Here is a 20,819-nt window from a genome sequence, read left to right as displayed (position 1 = left end):
AAAAGGTAATAGTCTGCAGATTCAGAAAACGCAAAAAAGTAAAAATTGAACTTTTCATGATTTTGAGCCTTTCCGGAGCCCCTTAACAGACATTAGATTTCTACTTAGTTCACAAACATACCCCACATCCTAGAGAATATGGCATTCACCCACAAATTTTCCTATTGCTACTATCTTCATTGATCCACCTTGATAGGCGACTTTCACATAACTACCATAGTCTTCCACCTTTTACAATTTGTCCACATCATTACACATATATCCTATACATACACTATCACCAACTATGGTCATTTCTTTTTTCTTGCTACTTCTTCTGAAATCCTTTATACAAGAAATACACTGTCTCCTTTCTTTTTTTCATTGATGTCTTCTTTCTTGTTCTCTTTAGTGATGACTTCTCTCTTCTTTTCTTCAGTGATTGCTTCTTTCTTGTTTTCTTGACAGACATCTTCTTTCTTGCTTCCTTCAATGACTGGATCTTCTTTGATGTCATATGAGGTGAAAAGTACTGTTTTTGCATTGTCTTTGTCCTTAAAATAATAAATGTCTTCTTTATGGTTTGTCTTTTTGCAGTGAGGACAGGGCTTGAAAGGTCTTGTTTATGGTTCTTGAATTTTATTTTTGTTTTTAAAGTAGCATGCCATTATTCTTTGATTAATTTTCTTGTATATTGAACTGTGTTCTTTGTTATTAGGCTTCTGACTTTCTCCTGCAAAATGGCCATGTTCACCACAGTTGTTATAGATTAGATCCTTTCTTTTATCTTTGTTAAGATGAACATCGAAGGCAATACTATCTTCTTGATTATTACCTTTGTCATTCCTTTTTTGAGCCTAGCAGTTAGATTTTCCAGTCTTCTCTCCTGTGGGTGCTGAATTCTGTGCTGGAGAAAAATGATTGAATTCACTTGGCAAAACTTAGGTATCATGTCTGACATCTTTCCTGACTTGAAATGATTCAGTTAAAACACTATATTCTCTAGAGCACTTACATTACTAGCCATGACTCTAGTTTCACTGTATTTGAAACTACAATATTGTTGAAACAACTGCACAGTTCTTTGAGAAGTGTCTTTTTTGCATATTACTTTGTGTTTATTGTACATAGCCTTGGAAGTTTCACAACACAACACATGTGGCTTTACCTTTCTGTCAGTTGTCTTCATTGTTACTGACACGAATACCAGGCCATTCTGCTGCTTACAGTTCGCTGTTTCAATCATACAGCCTGCAACACATCACGACACATGGTTATAGGAACTTTCATTCATCAGTGCCATCTACTGTGGCAACTATGCATATCAGGACACGTGTTCATAGGACCCTTTTCTCCTTCATTTCCAGTCAGGAATCTGTCCCTGTAATTTGTCTGTTTTGTTAATGTTCACCCTGTAAAATGTTTTGCCTTGCTGTCCCATTGTTGCCATTTATATTTTTTCTTCTGTGTGACATATTTCAAATAATTCAGTTTCATCCACAATATCATACAGGTCTTGCGTAGTAAACAGTATTCTGATTTTGACATCATCCCACACGGCGAAAATGCTGCTGTCATCAAGCAGTTATATACCACAAAATTCATCACTTTCCTGGGACTTTTTAAGTATTTTTCTTCTTTTCAACATTTATTGGTTGTTTTTGTGATGTTTCTTTATTTCTGTTGAAGCCATACCAAATATACAGTGCACCCCTCCATACTAGCCTAAAATCCTTTGATACATAAAATCACATTTTAAATTATTTCTGCTATTTGTGGTGCACTTTAAAAATATAGTTTTCTGCTGTACTAAAAAGTAAAGTTACTTTGTACAAAGGTAATTTCTTACAAGGAAAAGAACAAAATCTAAAACTTTTATAAGATTTAGATTTAAATGTGCTGTGGATCAAGGCTGATGGGTATTGTACTATTTCTTTGTAACCTAAAACTGGTGACACACAAACTCTGGAGCTGTGTGAATGTTGTAGATTTCATTTTGCTAGAATAGAATTTGCAACTACTGCAATAAGATAAAATAAACATGTGGGAGAGTGACAGTTTAAGACTAACAGGAAAATAATTAATTTGTTCCCTCATTACAATGAATGTAACATGCTGTGATGTTACTATCAAACTTATCAGTGCTATTTTACAACACTATTTCACAGATGAATGTTAAGTACCAGATATACTGTTTCTTTCCCCATCATGTTATAAATTTGTGAAATGTTTTCCTTTTTTTACCAACTCCTTCTTCCCAGATTCTTGCTGTTAACTGTACACACTAAGCAAAGCAGTAAAATACTCACTGTAGGCATTTTGAAAACTTTAATAAGATAATTATAAATACTGACTAAATGATGAACTGGATATGTAATACAGTTCAGTAAAAAGCCAGGTATTTAAGTATGCAAGTAGGCACTATATATGGGAGCACGGTGACGATCAAGTTATTTAACTACATTTTTTTCCTCAAGATGAGAGCATCTGGAAAAGTATTGATGTGGTTGTGTCAATGACCCAATTTTTCTTCTGATGTTGTGAAGCTATGATACTTACAGTGTTTTATTTACATTTTGAAAAGAGAGGAATAGTTTTATGTTTTTCAGTGGTTCTGGCATTGCAAATATAATTCATTGTGAAACTTCCTGACAGATTAATTCTGTGTATAGTGGACTATGCCTTCATCCCAGAACTTTGTACTTTGGGCATTGGTCTTACTAACTCAGTTATCCAGCCACAACTCTCGAAGGCCCACAAAGTAGGAGAGAGTGCTATAATCAGTGGCGGCCACTGAGGCATTCCATTGGCAGTGCCAAAAAAACTTAGTTTGGTAGCACTGAATCTATTACGGAATTTTGTCGATAATTCATATATTTCATAAGATATTATATCAAACAAAATGTACAGGGAAACAGAAATAAACACTTATTACAACAGCACCCTTTTTATGCACAGAAAGAGTTATATATATTCCTGGAGAACATGATAGCAAGTGTTTGCATGAGAGAGAGAGAGAGAGAGAGAGAGAGAGAGAGAGAGAGAGAGTGTATTTCCATGTCTGCATGAAATATAAAATGTAACACTAACTTTGAAAATCTCTATCGCACATACGCGCGTGAGCAGACATATGAACAGTGCAATTCTTTAGTCCTCACAGGGTATGTTCGGTCACTTTTACGTAGTAGTCATAAGCAGGGGGTGTTTTGATGTATAGTTGCTTAAGATACCAGTGGAGATCGGGCCTGAACTACCATGTAACAATATAACCAAACTCAGCCAACAATTGCACTCTAGCAGCTGTATGTGCTCCGCTTCGCTTTTGAGTTGTGCTTGCTCGTTGTTTCCTTTTCTTATTTTGAAATGAGTGTGGAGAGCAATCTTGTTCTGTCACAGGGTTCAAATATGGCTCTCACAACATCAGATGGAATCAGCGATCCATATATACATTATTACATCAATTATGCCTTAGGAACAGAGAACATGGACATAGGCTGCCAGCCCTGTGCGAGGGTGGTATGGCTTGTCCCCCCACTCTGCTCTTCTCCCCTTGACAGCCAGAACTCACCGTTTGTTTTACGTTCATGGCTGACTGCCAGAAAAAGTGACAGTACAAGAAATAATAGAGCATGTATAAATTATTCTAACTTGTAATCTGGATTTTGCAAAGCAAATTTAATCAAATTACTAACATCTAAAACTAAAGGCATTGTACTCACCAGTAGCAGCAAATCCATGACTTTGGGAAGACAGCTTCAAAACAATTGATAGGAATTATATTGTAAATGAATTCATCACGCCTTCTTGTTGGCAAATAAATCTCTCATTCAAACTGAAATCTTCAATTTTACACACGAATGACTTTTCACAGGTTAGCATCCCTAAGACACTCAGTCATTCTTCTTTCATGGTGTTTTGTAGGAATGTTTTAATTCTCTCAAGATAGATGTCACGATTAGCAGTTTCAAAACTTTAGCAGTCTTGTCGAATGTGTCACAGAGTTCATCCTCTACAATCAGTGAAAGGAATGGAAATGCACCAGCAACTGCACTCAACTCAGGCCTAGCATTGAAGAGTTTCTCCTTGTTTTCAAAAACATCTTTTACTACTCACAAATGGTAGTTCCATCTTGTCACACATGGGGCAAGCATTTTTGAATAATGCTATGCAACACTTTTGATTTCTGTGGCAAGTTAGAAAAGAAAGAAGAATTACCTGAAAGGTGTGCAAAAAAGATGCAGGCTTTGCGATTAACAGATGCTACCGCAGACATGAGGCCAAACTGATGTGAATGACAATGAATGTAGTTTGCATTTGGATATTTGTCTTTAATTAATTTCTGAACCCCGTTCAACTTGCCACTCATAGTGTTTGCACTATTGTAACTCTGAGCTATGAGTTTTGTGTGGTCATCGCCAATTAATGGTTCAATTTCTTTCAGAATACTCGCCTATGTAGTATGAGCATTCTGACTTTCTGGATTAACAAAGTTCCAAAATCTTTCAACAGGTTTTCCTTCAACAACATAATGCAAAACAATAACCAATTGAAATTCACAAGACACATCTGCACTTTCATCCGAGATTATTGCAACATAATAATTGGTGCGTTTTATTTCTTTACAAACTTCATCACAGTTCATTTCCAAAGTGCATTGCAGTAGTTCATTCTGAACAGTCTTAGAAACGCCTTTGAATACTGATGCTTGAATGAGTTGAACTTGAAGATCTTTATCCATTTCTGTGCTGAACTGAATTAGCTCACGAAAAATCCCCTTATTTTGAGAGGCATCAGATTCATTGTGGCCCCTGAGAGGCAGTTCCAAAGCACCACAGAACTGAATACAATTTACAATTAAATTCAATGTATATATCTATTCTTTTCTACACATTTGTTGTGGCTGTCAATTGTTTGTCTATATTGTGAATCTAATTTCTGCCGAATGTTTGTTTTACCTAGAAATGAAACATTAAGCACATTATTCATGTGTTGCTTTTACATTTCATGTACTTTCAATTTAGACCATTATTGCCCAGTATCAGTTATTCCGGTCTTGCACTAGTGAACATCACTCCCAAATAACGGACAAGGGAAACAAAAAACAGCATTTCTTTGTTCACAACCACAAGTCCATTTGTTCTTTTGGTAAATTTCTGGATTGAATGTACTGTATCAATTTTTTGTTTGCTGCTGCAGATTCAGATTGGGGAGTGGCATACCTAGTGTTTTTTATCTGAGAGTCCTGTTACTAAGTGGCATTTTTAATAACTCATGTACTTTGTTCATGATTGCTATTTTCACAGTCAACTGAATTTTCCGTTACAGATAACACTGTGCAGACAGCTATATACGGTCAATTACCTGACCTCACAATAACTACATGTTTGCACAGGACTGTATTACACAAACATAATAAGTATAAATAGAAATACTACACCTTTTCTTGGAATACCAGTATTGAAAAAATCCCTCTTCGTTTCAAAATCTAAGGGCATAATTATATTCAAATTACATATAGCTATTTATAATGATATTTAAGTGTATTATTTCTGTATTTGATTTAATTAAGCATTAATTAGTGTTTAGGAATGCATAAGCATTAACTTGCAGAAGGACTGTAAAACTGAATTACAATACATCTGCGCCCTGATAATTTCTAACAAGATCATTAGATGGCAGATCATGCTTCTATAGGTCCTGCACTTTACTGCTCTCTGGTAGAAGGAATGTAAAGCTCTGAGTGAGACTAGCTGTGGCTTCACTCCGCCGTAAGAAGCATGAAGAAACCAGTGACCGAGCCTTTCACAGAGTGCTTTATGAGAGCAGATGGTGCCAATCTGCTGGTGGCTACAAGCTTCAGAAAACTACCGTGAGAGCGCACAAGGCGAAATGTGCCTCTTCAAATTAGAAAACACGTACTCCGAAACAATGTTTTATGCACAGTTCGCATAGATTTCTCTTTTTTTTCTTTTTTATACAAGGGGTGCCACGGCACAGCGGCACTACCTCAGAAGCTGCTTCTGGTTATAATTAAAACTGGACAGACTGTTAGTCAGGCCAAATAGCTCAGCTGTTAATAGCAATGCCCCTGAAAGGTAAAGTTCTGTGTTTGAAGTTCAGACTAGCATACTGTTTTAATCTACAAGCAAGTTTCTTAATAGCGATGCCAATGAAAGGCAATGTTCTGTGTTTGAATTTCAGTCTAGCACACAGAGTGAAAGATTCATTCTAGGTCATTCCATTTGTAAAATGTGCAAGAAAGTCAATACTGCTGCCAGTGAAGAGTACTGATATCCCACAGTTTTTTACATTGTTTGCCATTCGTTAAACAATTATCATTGATGGCGTTACGATCGTGCAATAGATATGAACTAGTTACATATAAACAAGTTACAATTTTGTGAGATACATTAAATTGATGCCCTTAAAGCTTTCCAGTGACAGGTGTGTGATGTTCTTATATTGGCACTATGAAATAACCTCCTTATTATTCCCATAACTTTGTTGCTTTTAAAAGTTAGTTGACATTTCCTGAAACCTGTTAGTATTATAATAATAAGTATTATCATTCTGTAGCTCTGCAGTACCAGTATTTGTCCAAATATTTTGATTTATGATGTTGCTATTTAAAATCTTGTAAAAAGAACTGCTTTCAGTTCCTTGTACTACCTTTTGTACTGCAAATACTGAATCTGTCTTGATGAAAAGACATTGAATAAGATATTGTTGTTCTAGTGACTTAATTTTGTGTATAACTGTATGCAGTTCCATATAAGCACATTATTTTAACACCTTGCCATAGGGTGTGGTAAGACTGCATGACTTACTGTAGTTCCCCAGTAGTTACTGCACCAGTTTCCTTTTCCTTACCAGAGAATTTGCCAAGGAGAGAGAGAAAGTTGAAAACCGTCAGACGTTCCTGAAGCTGCGTAGGCAGCAGCAGCTGGAACGTGAGCTCAATGGGTACGTCGAGTGGATCTGCAAGGCAGGTGCGTAAGACCTATTTTTATGTATGTTTATAGTTGATGTTTCAGAAAAGTGAAACAGTTTTTTACTTTGTCTATGAAAATTTGTGACAATGAAGTTGGCTGCAAGTGATACCTTAATGAAAACCAGTGAGAGATAAATTACTGTATGTAAACTGAATATAATATGACTTTTTTAACTTTTAGAGTAGACAAGTGTCAGCAAGGGAATATATTTGTTGCTGTTAACATCAGACCATCAGATAACTGTGGTTCATGAGAGACTGAAGGAAGTGCACTATAAATTGTCAGCTCAAAGAGGGCTTTCAGCACACTGAGCAATGGATAGAAGTTGAGGACCAAAACACAGACTGGGTAGCATATAAGTAGATCACACGATGGTTTGGTCTATGATCCATATATTAGGTTTGTCAGTGAAAGCTAACACCAGAAGTTCACAGTGACAACCTCTTCGTGAATTTATCATTTAACTGCTTTGTCACCACTTTGACTGTGCGACCTACTCAGATCCAAGTGTAAAAAATACAATTTATGACCTACTTTTGCTACTACTTACTTTCTACCTCCAGAGTGGTATTCCAGCATCCAAACTTAACCTTATGTTACACCCATATATGCACTTCTCTCTTAGATTCATACCTCTCCCGTCACTCCATGCGTAAAATTTGTCCTGTCAGTATATTTCACTGTGTTGTATTTGAAACTATCTTTGGTCCAAGAGTTGGGAAGATAGCACCAGTCTATAACAAAGATAAAAGTTGTCGGCTGACGCAACAGAGTGACATCCTGTCTCGGTGGGCGGAACATTTTAATGACGTTCTTAATCCTGACCACCAGACAACCTGCCAGTTGAGGAACAACTTGCGGATGCCCCTTCCTACGATGAATTCATTTCAGTACTGGCTAAGCTGAAAAATGACAAAACAGCAGGATTAGATAACTTGCCATCAGAGCTATATAAATATGGGGGGCCAAACATCAAGAAACCATTGTTTGCTCTGATCTTAAGGATTTGGGAGTATGAAATGATTCCACAAGACTGGAAAGATGCTTGTATTTCCAAGATCTATAAAGGCAAGGGTGACATATCAGACTGCAGCTCCCACAGGCGCATTTCTCTTCTCTCAGCAGCGGGAAAAGTCCTTGCCCACATAATTAACACCCGGTTAACACACTTTGCAGAAAAACTGCTACCAGAGACCCAGTGTGGCTTTCACCCAAACAGAGGCACAGTGGATGCCATATTTGTTGTCAAAGAAATGCAAGAGAAAAGCTTAGAGCAACATCGGCCTTTGTTCATGTGCTTTGTAGACCTGGAAAAAGCTTTTGATCGTGTCCTACGGGAAGCTCTCTGGATCATACTAAAGAAAACTGGGTGCCCTGACAAAATTGTCAGTTTGATTCGGCAGTTTCATGAAAACATGATGGCAAAAATCCGCCATGAGGACAAGCTCTCAGAACAGTTTCCCGTGACATGTGGTGTAAAACAAGGCTGTGTTCTGGCTCCCACACTCTTCTCACTTTACTTCGCAGTTGTTATGAGAGACGCGACCAAAGCCTGTAGTAATCAAATTAGTCTCGACACAAGGACAGACAAAAGTGTCTTCAACATCTCTCGCCTCAGAACAAAAAGTCGCGTAACCATCTTAGAGATTCTCTACGCGGATGATGTATGCATGATGGCTAATTCTTGCAAAACTCTTCAGACTTACATAAATCTGCTAAATGCCTCCTGCAGAAGATTTGGCTTAGCCACTAGCATCACTAAGACGCAAGTTCTCAAACAGCCACTTAGAGGTCTTAATGCAGATGACTCCAGTATTGAGATAAATAACAAACCCTTGCAAAATGTGTCAAATTTCAAATACCTGGGAAGCCAAATTAGAAGTGACAACAGCCTGACAACGGAAATCACAGCGCGTATAGCCAGCGCAGCCTCAGCCTTCAGTAAGCTTAATGACCGAGTATGGAAATCACATGATCTCAAGCTACAAACAAAAATTGCAGTCTACAAAGCAGTAGTATTATCCACCTTACTCTATGCCTCGGAAACCTGGTGCTGTTACAAAGCTGACATTAAGAAGCTAGATAAATTTCATCTTCGATGTCTGAGATCAATTCTGCGCATCAAATGGGAAGACCGTGTCCCAAACACGGAGATTTTGCGCCGCATGAAACTGGCTGGTATTGAAGCTTTAATAATGAAACATCAACTGAGATGCAGTGGTCACATAGTACACATGGATGACAGTAGGCTACCTAAAGCGGTGTTCTACTCGCAGCTCTCGTGCGGGAAGAGGAGGAAAGGTGGTCAACACCTGCGATGTAAAGACACCATTAAACGCCACCTTGCAGCCTGTGGCATTCCAAGCAACCGTTGGGAAGAACTAGCATTGCGCCGATCGGAGTGGTGATCAACTGTACATAAGAGCATCGAACAATTCGAGCAAAAGCGTCTAATGAACCTGGATGCTAAAAGAGAGCTCCGAAAATCTCAGCTCAAGCCTGTCTACACATATACTTACAACTCTGCTGGTCAACTTCACTGTGCTTCATGCAACAGGATATTCAAAGCGAAATTCGGATTCGCGAGCCACATCCGAGCCTACCACAACAAGGACAGAGAAGACTGACGGAGTCGCTGTCGCCGGACACGGCGAGGAGGACATCATCATCATCATTTGAAAATATATTACTTGACACAGAGAGAGAGAGAAAGAGAGAGAGAGAGAGAGAGAGAGAGAGAGGAGGGGGAGGGGGTTATATGGTGGGATTGAATTTGCTAAAACAGATGGTTATATATATGAGTATGGGGTTTAGCAAATTGTTTTACATATTTGCCTGTTACAATTATTTGCTAATTATATACAGTATTCATAACAGTAGTACATACTTTAGAGAATTTTCCTGATTCGTGTTTATCATTATTTACTATTATGTGGAATAAGTCAACTGCTGACCATATATATGAGTGATTTACACTTGTTTAGTACTTAATTTATGTTTTTGTTACTCTATTGAAACATACATATCTCTTCAAAAATTTCATGATGTAGTATAGAGAATTGTGAATAAGAGTAACACCTGAACAATCAATGTAAGCCTCCAAGACCTTCATTTAGTCCCAGAAAAACTATACAGAGATTGAGAAGCTGGTTTTGTTACCAGACACAACATAGACAACTTCCATATTTAACATTATTGTGCATGGATTCACATGACAATGGACTGTAAGCCATTCTTGTCCCTTTTTGTTCCACTTTGCAATATAACTGATGAAACCAAACAGTACTTGCAACAGTGGGTGTGACTTCTCAGTACCTACAACTAGGAGACACATTTCAAACTGACCACAAGCACTTGAGAGTTGTTACATTATTGCATTTCTTCATAGAACTCTATTCTGTATTCAATCAGCATAAAGAAATATGTTTACATGTAAACAGTATGCTACAAAATTCTTGAAATTATATTCTTACCATTGCAGTAACGGTTTCACAAAAAACTGAGAGGTATCCCACTCTCCAGCAGATATTGTGATACCTACAGCAACCTTATACGTTTGACTTATGCTGCTGCTTTTTCTTTGCATACTCTCTTCAGATTCTACCACCACCTTTCTCCAACAGTTTGCTTGGAGCCATGAAAAGAATACTTCATGGTTCCCCAAAAGCTTACAAGTTACAATTTTGTCTCATCCACTGCAGCCAATCAACAATGACCTGCACTAAGAACCTGGACTTGTGACATGTTTCTCAGTCACAGATCAACAGGGACAAAGTCTGTGACTATGGGAGGTGTGCAGAAAATCAGGAAGCTCCTGACCATCTTTGGCCTCCTAAAGCTCACAACCCTTGGTACAGGATCTATATTGACTTTGCTGGTCCATTTTTATATTAATTATGACAAACACATGTTCGTGGTTGTCCTATTACTCTACATGTAACATATTTCTGCAACAAAATTAAGTAATGCCAACTAAACCAGAATACTTTGTCCATTCTTTAACTTTATGACAGGTTTTACTAAAATCTCATCTGCTGGCATTTCATTGTTAGTCTGTAAAGATAAGAGAGAAGTAGTGTGAATAGCCTTGATCACATTTTAGCTGTAAATATTGCATCATGTTTCCGTTTTATGAGGGCATGCTGAAAACTAAGGCCTCTGAATTTTGTATACTAGTCTCAATATTAGTTGAAGTATTACACGTGATGCACATTACTCGGTCGACTTTCCCACGTCGCAGATGCAAGTTGCAGCCCTCTGCTTCTTGAGGGCTCCAAATTGTAGTGTGTGACATGGCAGTGGGTAATGTAGCTATGTCAGTCCATGTGAAACAGCATGCTGTAATCAAGTTTCATGAATTTGAAGAGTTTGCCCACACATGGAGCACCCTATGCTTCAGCATGAGAGTGCCAGACCACACTCAAACACTGCAGCATCTGCAACAATCCAACGCCTTGGGCCTTGGGTTGTCTGTCATTGATTGTTCTCCATGCAGTCCCAACTTGGCCACATCTGATTTTCATCTGTTTCCAAAACCTAAAGAAAACATTTTAAGGACTTCACTTTGATAGTGATGAAGTAGTGCAAGCAGAGGTGAAATTGTGACTCTACCAACAAAGTCAAACATTCTGAGGTGGCAGTATCAACAAACTGGTGTCTCATTAGGAGAAATGTATTTGTCTCCAGGGTGGCTGTGTAGAGAAATAAATATGTAAACATGAATAATTAAGATGTACCCCCCCTGCAGGTTCGGGGGTTAGAATAGGCCCGTGGCATTTCTGCCTGTCGTAAGAGGCGACTAAAAGGAGTCTCACACGTATCGGCCTTTATGTGATGGTCCCCTCTTGGGTTTGACCTCAATATTTCCAAATTTTTCTGAAGAGCAAGCCAATTGGGGAAGGGCACCTTACATGGTGCACTGTGTCCATCATGCATTGAGATCTTTTGCCTGATTTCTCGTTGTCGCATTGCAGTCCCGCTCATTCTCCATCTCTTGGGGTGCGATTTCTGCCATGCACTGTGCAGTGTCACTTTCTGTGAAGACGACGACCATGGACTTCCTTGCACCTAATATCCAGCACTGTAGCCAGTCGGTTGTGGTGGGGCCACCATGTACACTGTTGGTGGTAGCCCCCTGACAACATGGGGATCGCTCTGCTGATTCCTGTGCCCTTAACTCCCCATATATGCCAAGGAGTAGATGCCTGTCTCCCTGGGGCATCGGGACTCCCGGCAATGGCCATCCTGCCAGGTGGCCCTTCCTGAGGCTGGGTGGCGCCCATGGGGAGGGCCCTTGGCTGAAGTGGGTGGCATCAGGGCGGATGATCCGCAATGAAGTGTGGTACATCATCTCTTGCTGATGGTCAGCCGCCAGCAGTCTCTAAGCGTCCTAGGGCTCAATTCAACACTCAGAAATACAATCCAAAATCGTTCCCCTCCTTGGCCACACCGTGGGAGGAACGAAAGGCTAAGGATGGCAGCGAGACTTATTTGCCCCAGTTCCTAGTTTGAATGAGAGCTGATGGGGAGTCTTTCATGGCGACGAAGCCTCAGTTCTTTGTAGAGCATTTAGAGGACAAGTTTGGGGAGGTGGAGGGCTTGTCCAAAATGCGCTCTGGGTCAGTTCTGATAAAAACAGCATCCTCTGCCCAGTCATGAAGGTTACGCACTTATGGCAAGTTTGGGGATGTTTCAGTTACTATCACGCACCATAAAAGCTTAAATATGGTAAAGCTTAAATATGGTCCAGGACATTAGCTTCCACATGGATCTTCTTTTACAGTCTGATGATGAGCTGTGCATCAACTTAGGGCGACGAAGTGTCCATTTCGTCTGGCGCGTCCACCGGGGTCCAAGGGATAATCAGGTTGCCACCGGTGCCTTCATCTTGGCCTTCGAGGGTGACACATTACCCGAGAAGGTGAAGGTGATGGTCTACCGCTGTGATGTCAAGCCATATATCCCTCCTCCGATGTCGTGCTTTAAGTGTTGTAAGTTCGGCCGTACATCTTCCCGCTGTGCTTCCAGCCTCATATTTCGAGATTGTGGTTGTCCGTCCCATCACAATACTCCATGTGCCCTGCCTCCCATCTGTATTAACTGCGGAGAGCACTATCCCCCTTGCTCGCCAGACTGTAGGATTATACAGAAGGGAAGGAAAATAATGGAATACAAGACCCTGGACCGACTGACCTACACTGAGGCTAAAAGGAAATTTGAACAGCTCCATCCCATGCACATGACAACATCTTACGCCGCCACTGTCACTCCTGTTACAGCTCCATCCGTTGCAAAAATTACAGTCCGCTCTCAGAGCTGAAAGACCACACCTGCCCCCTTGATAGTGGGGGCACTTCCCTCCCTGTTGCTCCCGCACCACCTACCTCAGGAGCAGCACTCGCCCAACCATCGGGGACATCCATCCCCACCTCTAAGCCAGAGAAGCGTAAGTCTTCTTCAGCTTCTCTCACTAGGAAGGGGTCCCTTGGGTCTCTCCCTTCCCAGATTCCTACCAGTGGCAAAGCAGACACTCGCCAGAGGTTGAAGAAGCCCCAGGTAGCTGGTTGTAGGGCTTCACAGTCCTCTTCGGTCCCAGAGACTGAATCAAAGCAGCCCTCCCAGCTAGAGCAACCCAAGGAACAGCGCAAGAAATCAAAACCGAAGACCCCTAAGACGAAGGAAATTGTGGTGGCACCCCCACCACCACCGTTACCTACCAGCTCTGCGTCTGAGGATGAGGTGCAGATTCTGGTGTCCACTGAGGACCTAGATCTCGCCGGTCCCTCAGACACGATGGATGTCGCTCCCATAGGTGCGCAGTCGGTGGCAGCAGGTGACCCAACGGCATAATCTGCCTCCTCGGCCCCTTCACGCCTTTTTTGGCCATGGACAATGTCATTCTCCAGTTGAATTGCAGTAATTTTTTCCACCACCTTGCTGAGCTTCGACAACTTCTCAGCCTTTCCCCTTTCCTCTGCATTGCTCTTCAGGAAACTTGGTTTCCGGCGATGCGAACCCCCGCCCTCCTTGGCTCTCGGGATTATTATAAGAACTGGACAGCTTATGAGAGGGTATCTGGTGGCATCTGCATCTACAACCTTAACTCTCTTTACAGCGAGTGTGTCCCTCTTCAAACACCTTTAGAAGCTGTCGCTGTTCGGGTGTGGATGCCTCAGGCTGTTACTGTATGCAGCTTCTATCTTCCACCGGATGGTGATGTCCTGCAGTATGTTTTGGCTGTGCTTATAGCCCAATTGCTGCCACCTTTTCTGTTACTGGGCGACTTCAATGCCCATAACCCTCTGTGGGGTGGATCAGTGGCAACCGGCCAAGGTACTGTCATTGAGCAAGTGTTGGCACAGCTCGACCTTTCCCCACTTAAATAATGGTGCAGTGCCTTCACGCATTTCAGTGTGGGACATAGCACATACTCAGCCATTGACCTTTCGATCTGCAGCCCTATCCTTTTACCATCTGTCCAATGGAGTGTGCATGATAACTTGTGCGGTAGTGACCACTTTCCGATCTTTCTGTCACTGCTACAGTGTCACTCATCTGGGCGCCCCTGCATATGGGCTGACTGGGAATTGTTCACCTCCATTGCCACTATTGAGCACTATTGAGCCCCCAAAAACCAACCAATTAAGATGTAGAATGTTAATAAAGTATATTTTATTTGAAAAATAGCAATAGGTTTCACATTAAAACTTGGGAGGCATTACTTTTCAGCACACCCTCATACTATCTGGAGTGCCCTGTTGAGATGACTTAAAGTGTGCCCTTTGAGATGACAAAAGTCATCTGTATGTTCTATATGATGAATACTGTATCACTGTTTGCACATTAGTTTTATGAGGAACCAACTGCTGATTTTAATCATAGAGTATAAGTCAGTCCATGATATTAATTATGTTTACATTTATGTCAAGGGAACCCTACACAATATTAATACCTCTGACACCCTCTACCCAAACCTCCCTCCTCCCTCCCCCCCATTTTTTATCTCACAATATTGTAACAACAGCTGCATGCAATAAAATGGATTTAATGAACAGCAGACAGCATAACCTCAGAAGCTATAAATAGTTAACACATTAGATGGCTCTCCCCTAACAGCATTTCTAAATTTGCTAAGTCTGTTGTTACATTAACACCAGTTCTAAGATTTCTGGTTCTTACACATTTTTTTCTAGTTTATTCATCAGTTTAAGCATATACTGTAAATTTTAAAAATTATATTTTAACAAATTAAAATTAAAATAACTACATAATGTACAATTATCAAAGGAACAATTGTAGATAGGCTGTAAGAATGATGGGATCCAAAGGTTCAGTATGTTTGGGTGGGGGGGGGGGGGGGAGAGGGGGGGAGGGCAGGGGGGGGGGACTGATAAGGCAAGTGGCATTTCAATCATCACTCTAGTCTAATATAAAAAATAACATAAATAATTTTTGTAACTGGACAGTCAGAAGAACACATACCCTTATCATTACATCAACACTGTTTGCTACAATTCGTAAACATCATTCCCAATACAATCAAATTCTCTTGTTCAAATATGACACTAAATGATGTTGTATTGTTAGGTAACTGGGAAATTAAAAGGCAAATTAAAATACACTGCTATAAAAAAAGTCAAAACCCTCAAGGACTATGTCACTCTATTGACAAGTGAAGTGACAGGTATTTCATCACTGTAGGAATATGTGATAACAAATTTGGATCAAATGAAATGTGTCACAGTAAAGGGTGTCCAGTTGCATCAATACACAGTGTACTTCCTTCTGGTGGCAAAGCAGTTGTGTATTCTCATATGCAAACAATATTAAAGGTGCAAAATAGCATCTTGTAACAGATTGTCCCAATCATGTTGCACCTTTTGTTGCAATTTGGCACTAGTCCTTGCAGGCCATGGAGATTGGGTAAGTTCCTGCTTCATCATGTCCTTTATGTGTTCTGTTGGTGAGAGATATGGTGATCTTGTTGGCCAGGGCAATTGTTGTGCATGTTGTGTATGTGGACATGCATTGTCCTGTTGAAAAAGCATATCACCTTCCTGTGAAGAAATGACAGTGGAACAGGGATAATAGCTTGTGCAACTTAGTGGGCACTGGTTACTTTACCCTATAGACACACCATATGTGACTGCTAGTTGTAACTGATGTACCCCCACTCAATGAAGCCTGGGATGGGGCCTGTTTATTGTGGATTAATGCACTCTGGAATAGGCAGTTCACCAGGTATATGCCATATATGTGCACGATTATCATTTGTGTACAGCCAGAACCTACTCTCATCACTGAAGATAGCAGAGTAACATTCCACCCTCCAGTAAACTCTTTCATGACATGAGAGTAGAGATGCTTGGCAGTTTTGTGGTGTCAGCGGTAGCGTGGCCAGAGGCACATGTGATCTTACTCCTGCTTGGGAACCACATGGAGCTCACCATTCATACCTTTCACACTGACCAAAGAATCCCATGATGAATGCACTGCCCTTTGTTGGATTTTCTCACCTTCTCTCTCTTTCATATCATTGAACCCTCTGCCAGGCACTTTATTGTGAATAGCAGAGTAATCATGTAGATGTAGATGTACCTGGTAAGGATCCCAGACTGATAAACAGTACCCAAGAATCAGTTGAACAAGCACCTTTCAAGTGACTTCTTTCATGGATTAGTTAAATTTCCTTAAGATTCTTCCTATGAATCTCAGTACTGCATCTGCTTTTCATACTGTTTGTTTTATGTGGTCATTCTGTTTAAGTTAACTCTTATAGTTACTCATAGGTATTTTATGGTAGATACTGTTTCCAGCAATTTGTCATCAACAGTGTAGTACTGGATTTCTTTTCCTATGTATGCACAATATGTTACACTTATTCATGTTCAGCGTCAACTGCCAGAACCTCCACCATTTATCAATACTCTGTATGTCGTTCTGCAAATTAGTACTGTTTTTTGGCATCGCAGCTTTCTGATAGACAAGCGTATCTTCTGCAAACAGTCTTAAAGAGTTTCCAATGCTTTCTGCTAGGTCATTTATATATGTTGTAACCAGTAATGATCCCATCACACTTCCTTGGAAATTACCTTTACATTTGTGAATTTTGTTCCATTAATAGCAGCATATTGTGTTCTATTCACAAAGAAGTTTTGAGTCTAGTCACAAATCTGGTGCAATTCTCAGTAAGCTCATTATTTTTTTTTCACTAAACGGCAGTGCAGGACGATGTAAAATAACTCCCTGAACTTGTGCAACATGGCATCAATCTGTTTGTGGAATCCATGTTGATTTTTATATTGTCTCCAAAAATATCATAATTCTTGAGTGTAAAACATGTTCCATAATTCTAAAACAGATTGACGTCAATGGTATAGGCCTATAATCATGTTCATCTGTCCTATGACCCTTCTTCAAAATGGTAATGACCTCTGTGTTTTTCCAGGCAAGAGGTACTCTTTGTTGCTACAGTGAACTACAAAAAACTGCTGCTAGAAGGGGAGCAAGTTCATTGACATAATCTTTGTAGAATATTACAGGCATCTCATCTGGTTCTGATGCCTTTCCATTACTAAGTGTTTGTATTTGCTTTTCTGTTTCACAATCAGTTATTTCAACATCCAACATTTCAACATCTGTCTGATGATTGAAAGGAGAGACTGTATCACAGTCTTCCATGGTGAAACAATTTCAGAAGACAAGAGCGACGACCTCAGCAGTTTGGTCCCATAGACTTTACCTATCAGAAGACGAAATTCAGCATTTCAGCCTTCTGTCTGTTATTTTCCGTTTTGGTGCCAGCAAGGTCATTGAGTAACCCCTTAGGGTTTTTAGTGAGATTAATTGACAACATTTTACTTTCAGGATCATTCAATGCTTTTCTCATTGCTCTCATTTTGCTCATTTTTGCTTCGTTCAGCTTGTGCTTGTCAGCTAGGCTTTGACTGCTCTTGAATCTGTAATGCAGCTCTCTCTGTTTCTAACATGGCTATTAAACCATGGTGAGTCTTTCCTATCCCATAAGACATTGCTGGGAGCATACTTGTCTAAGGCACACTGAACAATGCTTCTGAATTTTTTCCATTTATGCTCCACATTTTTCTCGACACTGAATGTTTGATGTTGACTTGATAGATACTCTGCAGTTTATATACTGTCACTCTTGCTTAGCAAATGATGTTGACTAGACAGATGCTCTGCAGTTTGTATCCTGTCACTATTGCTAAGCAAAAATATTTCCCTGCCTTTCTTAACATTCTTTGTAATATCAACAATCATAGTTGCTATCACAGCCTTATTTATGGTCACTGATACATTACACTACATTAACTGATTCGATAACTTCAGGTCTGTTTGTTGCTGGGAGGTCTGAGATGTTACCTTCATGAGTTGGTTCCCAAATTATCAATTCAAAGTAATTTTTGGTCAAGATATTTGGAATAATGTCACATGACTCCCTGTCCCTGGCACCAGTCTCTCCCAATCTATACCCGGGAAGCTGAATACTCCCCCTATTATGACGGCATGATCAGGAAAGTCATTAATGCTGCTGTTCAAGTTCTCTCTGAAGTGCACTACTGCTACAGCTCTTGACCAAGGCAGTCTATAAAAGCATCTCATTACTATTTTTGACCAATCTCTGATGCTGAACTTTACCCAGATTAATTCCCATTTGGAATCCATCATAACCTTGCTAGATATTATTGAATTGTTTACTGCAATAAATATGCTGCCACCATTGATGACTAACGTATCCTCACCATAAATATTCCACTCTGAACTCAAGATTTCATTGTTATTCACTTGCAGTGTCAGCCAACTTTCTGTTCCTAATACTATCTGGGTACTATAGCCTTCAATAAACGATATTAATTCTGGGACCTATCCTTGGTTGCTCTTGCAGTTTACTAATATGGTAGTAATTATTTCCATATCCAGTCTGTGAGAAGAAGCATTGTCTGAGAACATTGTGGCTGATGTATCTTCTATTCTGGGAGGCAGTTTGTCACTGATCCCAATGGGGCTTTCCTCTGACCTTAAATACCTCCATGTACACATCACATGTACAATGCTACACTAGCAGCTGCTTCTTGCATGCAGTGCATACTTGGACTACCAAGAAGAACCCTACAATTCTCCACCCAATAGCAGAGGTATAGAAATCCACATCAAATAGCATCTCAAAATCATCTGAGACTCTGGTTTAGACTTTCCTCTTTGCTCCAAACCAGAGGACTGTGATCAACCCTTGGTATAATGCTACAGATAGTGAGCTTAGCCTATACTCCACATGCGATGCAGGTTGCCTTCTCAAAATTCAGCCACTGCAGCCAGTTGCACCCAGTGTCCTCAATAGCTGCTGGCAGAGCCTCCTCCATATCTCTGAGACACCCCCTCCACCAACACCCACCCCTGGCAAACGTACCGACTGCATGCTGGCATTCATTGCCACGATGCGTGCTAGTTCCCTGAGGGGCTCCATTACCAGCCTAACATTGGATTCCCAATGACCTCTGCACTTGCTGCACTCATCCAGACTGGGCAGGAAAGTTGGCCACTAGCCCAGCAGGATAGGCATCCTGTGCTGGCTCAAGAGTATTATCAGCACTGGGTGGCACCTCATACATGTTGTTGATGAGTAAGCAGCCAGCTGTGCAGCCCATACTCACTTTTGCCTTCTCCCCAGTGACATGCAAACCTACTACTGTCCGCAACTCACTCTTCAGTGAAGACAGACAAGTCAGCTGTTGCATATCAGAAGATACAGCAACAACAAAGTCACCAGGAGACTCCAATGGCACCAAATTCATTGCAGGTCTCATCACTGGCACTTTGATGTCATTGCAGCTTTGGGCAGGAGTCTGATGCCTGTTGACAGAGCCCACTGCATCTTCCAGCTGTTTATGGACAGCAGCCAGCTCTCATTGCATCAGTTCACAACATGCACAGTCCATAGGCAGTCAGGAGTAACTGAGAAAGTACAAACAGCCTCCCACAAAAGTGAAAATTACTCAACTGTGGTGTTGCTGATGTTGGAATGCATGCAAAATATGAATGAGGAGAATAAACAAACACTAAAATCTCTTCTGCAGAGTCCTTATTCAGTTAAAGAGTTTAAACCAAAGAGCACATAGACACTAAAATCCTTTCTGCAGAGTTCATTCAGTTAAAGAGTTTAAACCGAAGATCACACATGAAATTAAAAATAAGTCTATTATTATTAGTAGCTGTGTCAACTCACAAACGAAACAGTGTGCTTCGGTGTGTGCTGCTGCTGGAACGGAAGCTGCCACTCAACTGAAGGATCTAACAACTGTAACTCACTCTTCAAACAAAAATGGGAATGACTGTTACAATGCAAACAGCAGTACTATCTGCTATACAGTTACTAAAACATTGAATTGTGCCTGATAAAGACACAAACATGCCAAAATTAAAGAGTTTAAACTAAAGAGCACACAGGAAATTAAAATAAGTCTCTTCTTATTAGAAGCTACGTATTTCAATTCACAGACTGAACAGTATGCTTTAATGCACTGCTGCTGGAACAGAAGCTACCACTCAGCTCCAAGTTCATTGATATAAAACTTGAACAGTAAAGGTCCCAACACAATTCCCTGTGCCAAGCTTGAAGTGTGTTGATGACTGAACATCCAAGGTATCATGCTGCATCCTCCCTACAATGAAATTCTTAATTCAGTCACAAATTTTGTTTGATATCCCATATGAATGTACTTTAATTAGTAAATGTTGTGTGGTACTGAGTAAAATGCTTTTCAGAAGCTGAGGAGAACTGCATCTACATGACTACCATGACCTATAGCTTTTGTGGATCACTTCTGCTAC

General features: G+C 40.4%; 1 protein-coding gene across 1 annotated transcript in view; it reads left to right on the top strand.

Moving 5' to 3' along the window:
- Positions 1 to 20,819, top strand: part of LOC126249257 (voltage-dependent calcium channel type A subunit alpha-1) — a 373,047-nt gene that overhangs the window by 104,983 nt on the left and 247,245 nt on the right. Inside the window, exon 7 of the mRNA XM_049950912.1 lies at positions 6,853 to 6,968. Coding sequence (XP_049806869.1) covers positions 6,853 to 6,968 — 116 coding nt within the window. The remainder of the gene's footprint in view (positions 1 to 6,852; positions 6,969 to 20,819) is intronic.

Source organism: Schistocerca nitens, chromosome 3 (genome assembly GCF_023898315.1).
Source record: "Schistocerca nitens isolate TAMUIC-IGC-003100 chromosome 3, iqSchNite1.1, whole genome shotgun sequence".
Lineage (NCBI taxonomy): Eukaryota > Metazoa > Arthropoda > Insecta > Orthoptera > Acrididae > Schistocerca > Schistocerca nitens.
Note: the sequence above shows the minus strand (reverse complement) of the source record. Positions and strands in the feature narration are given on the sequence as shown.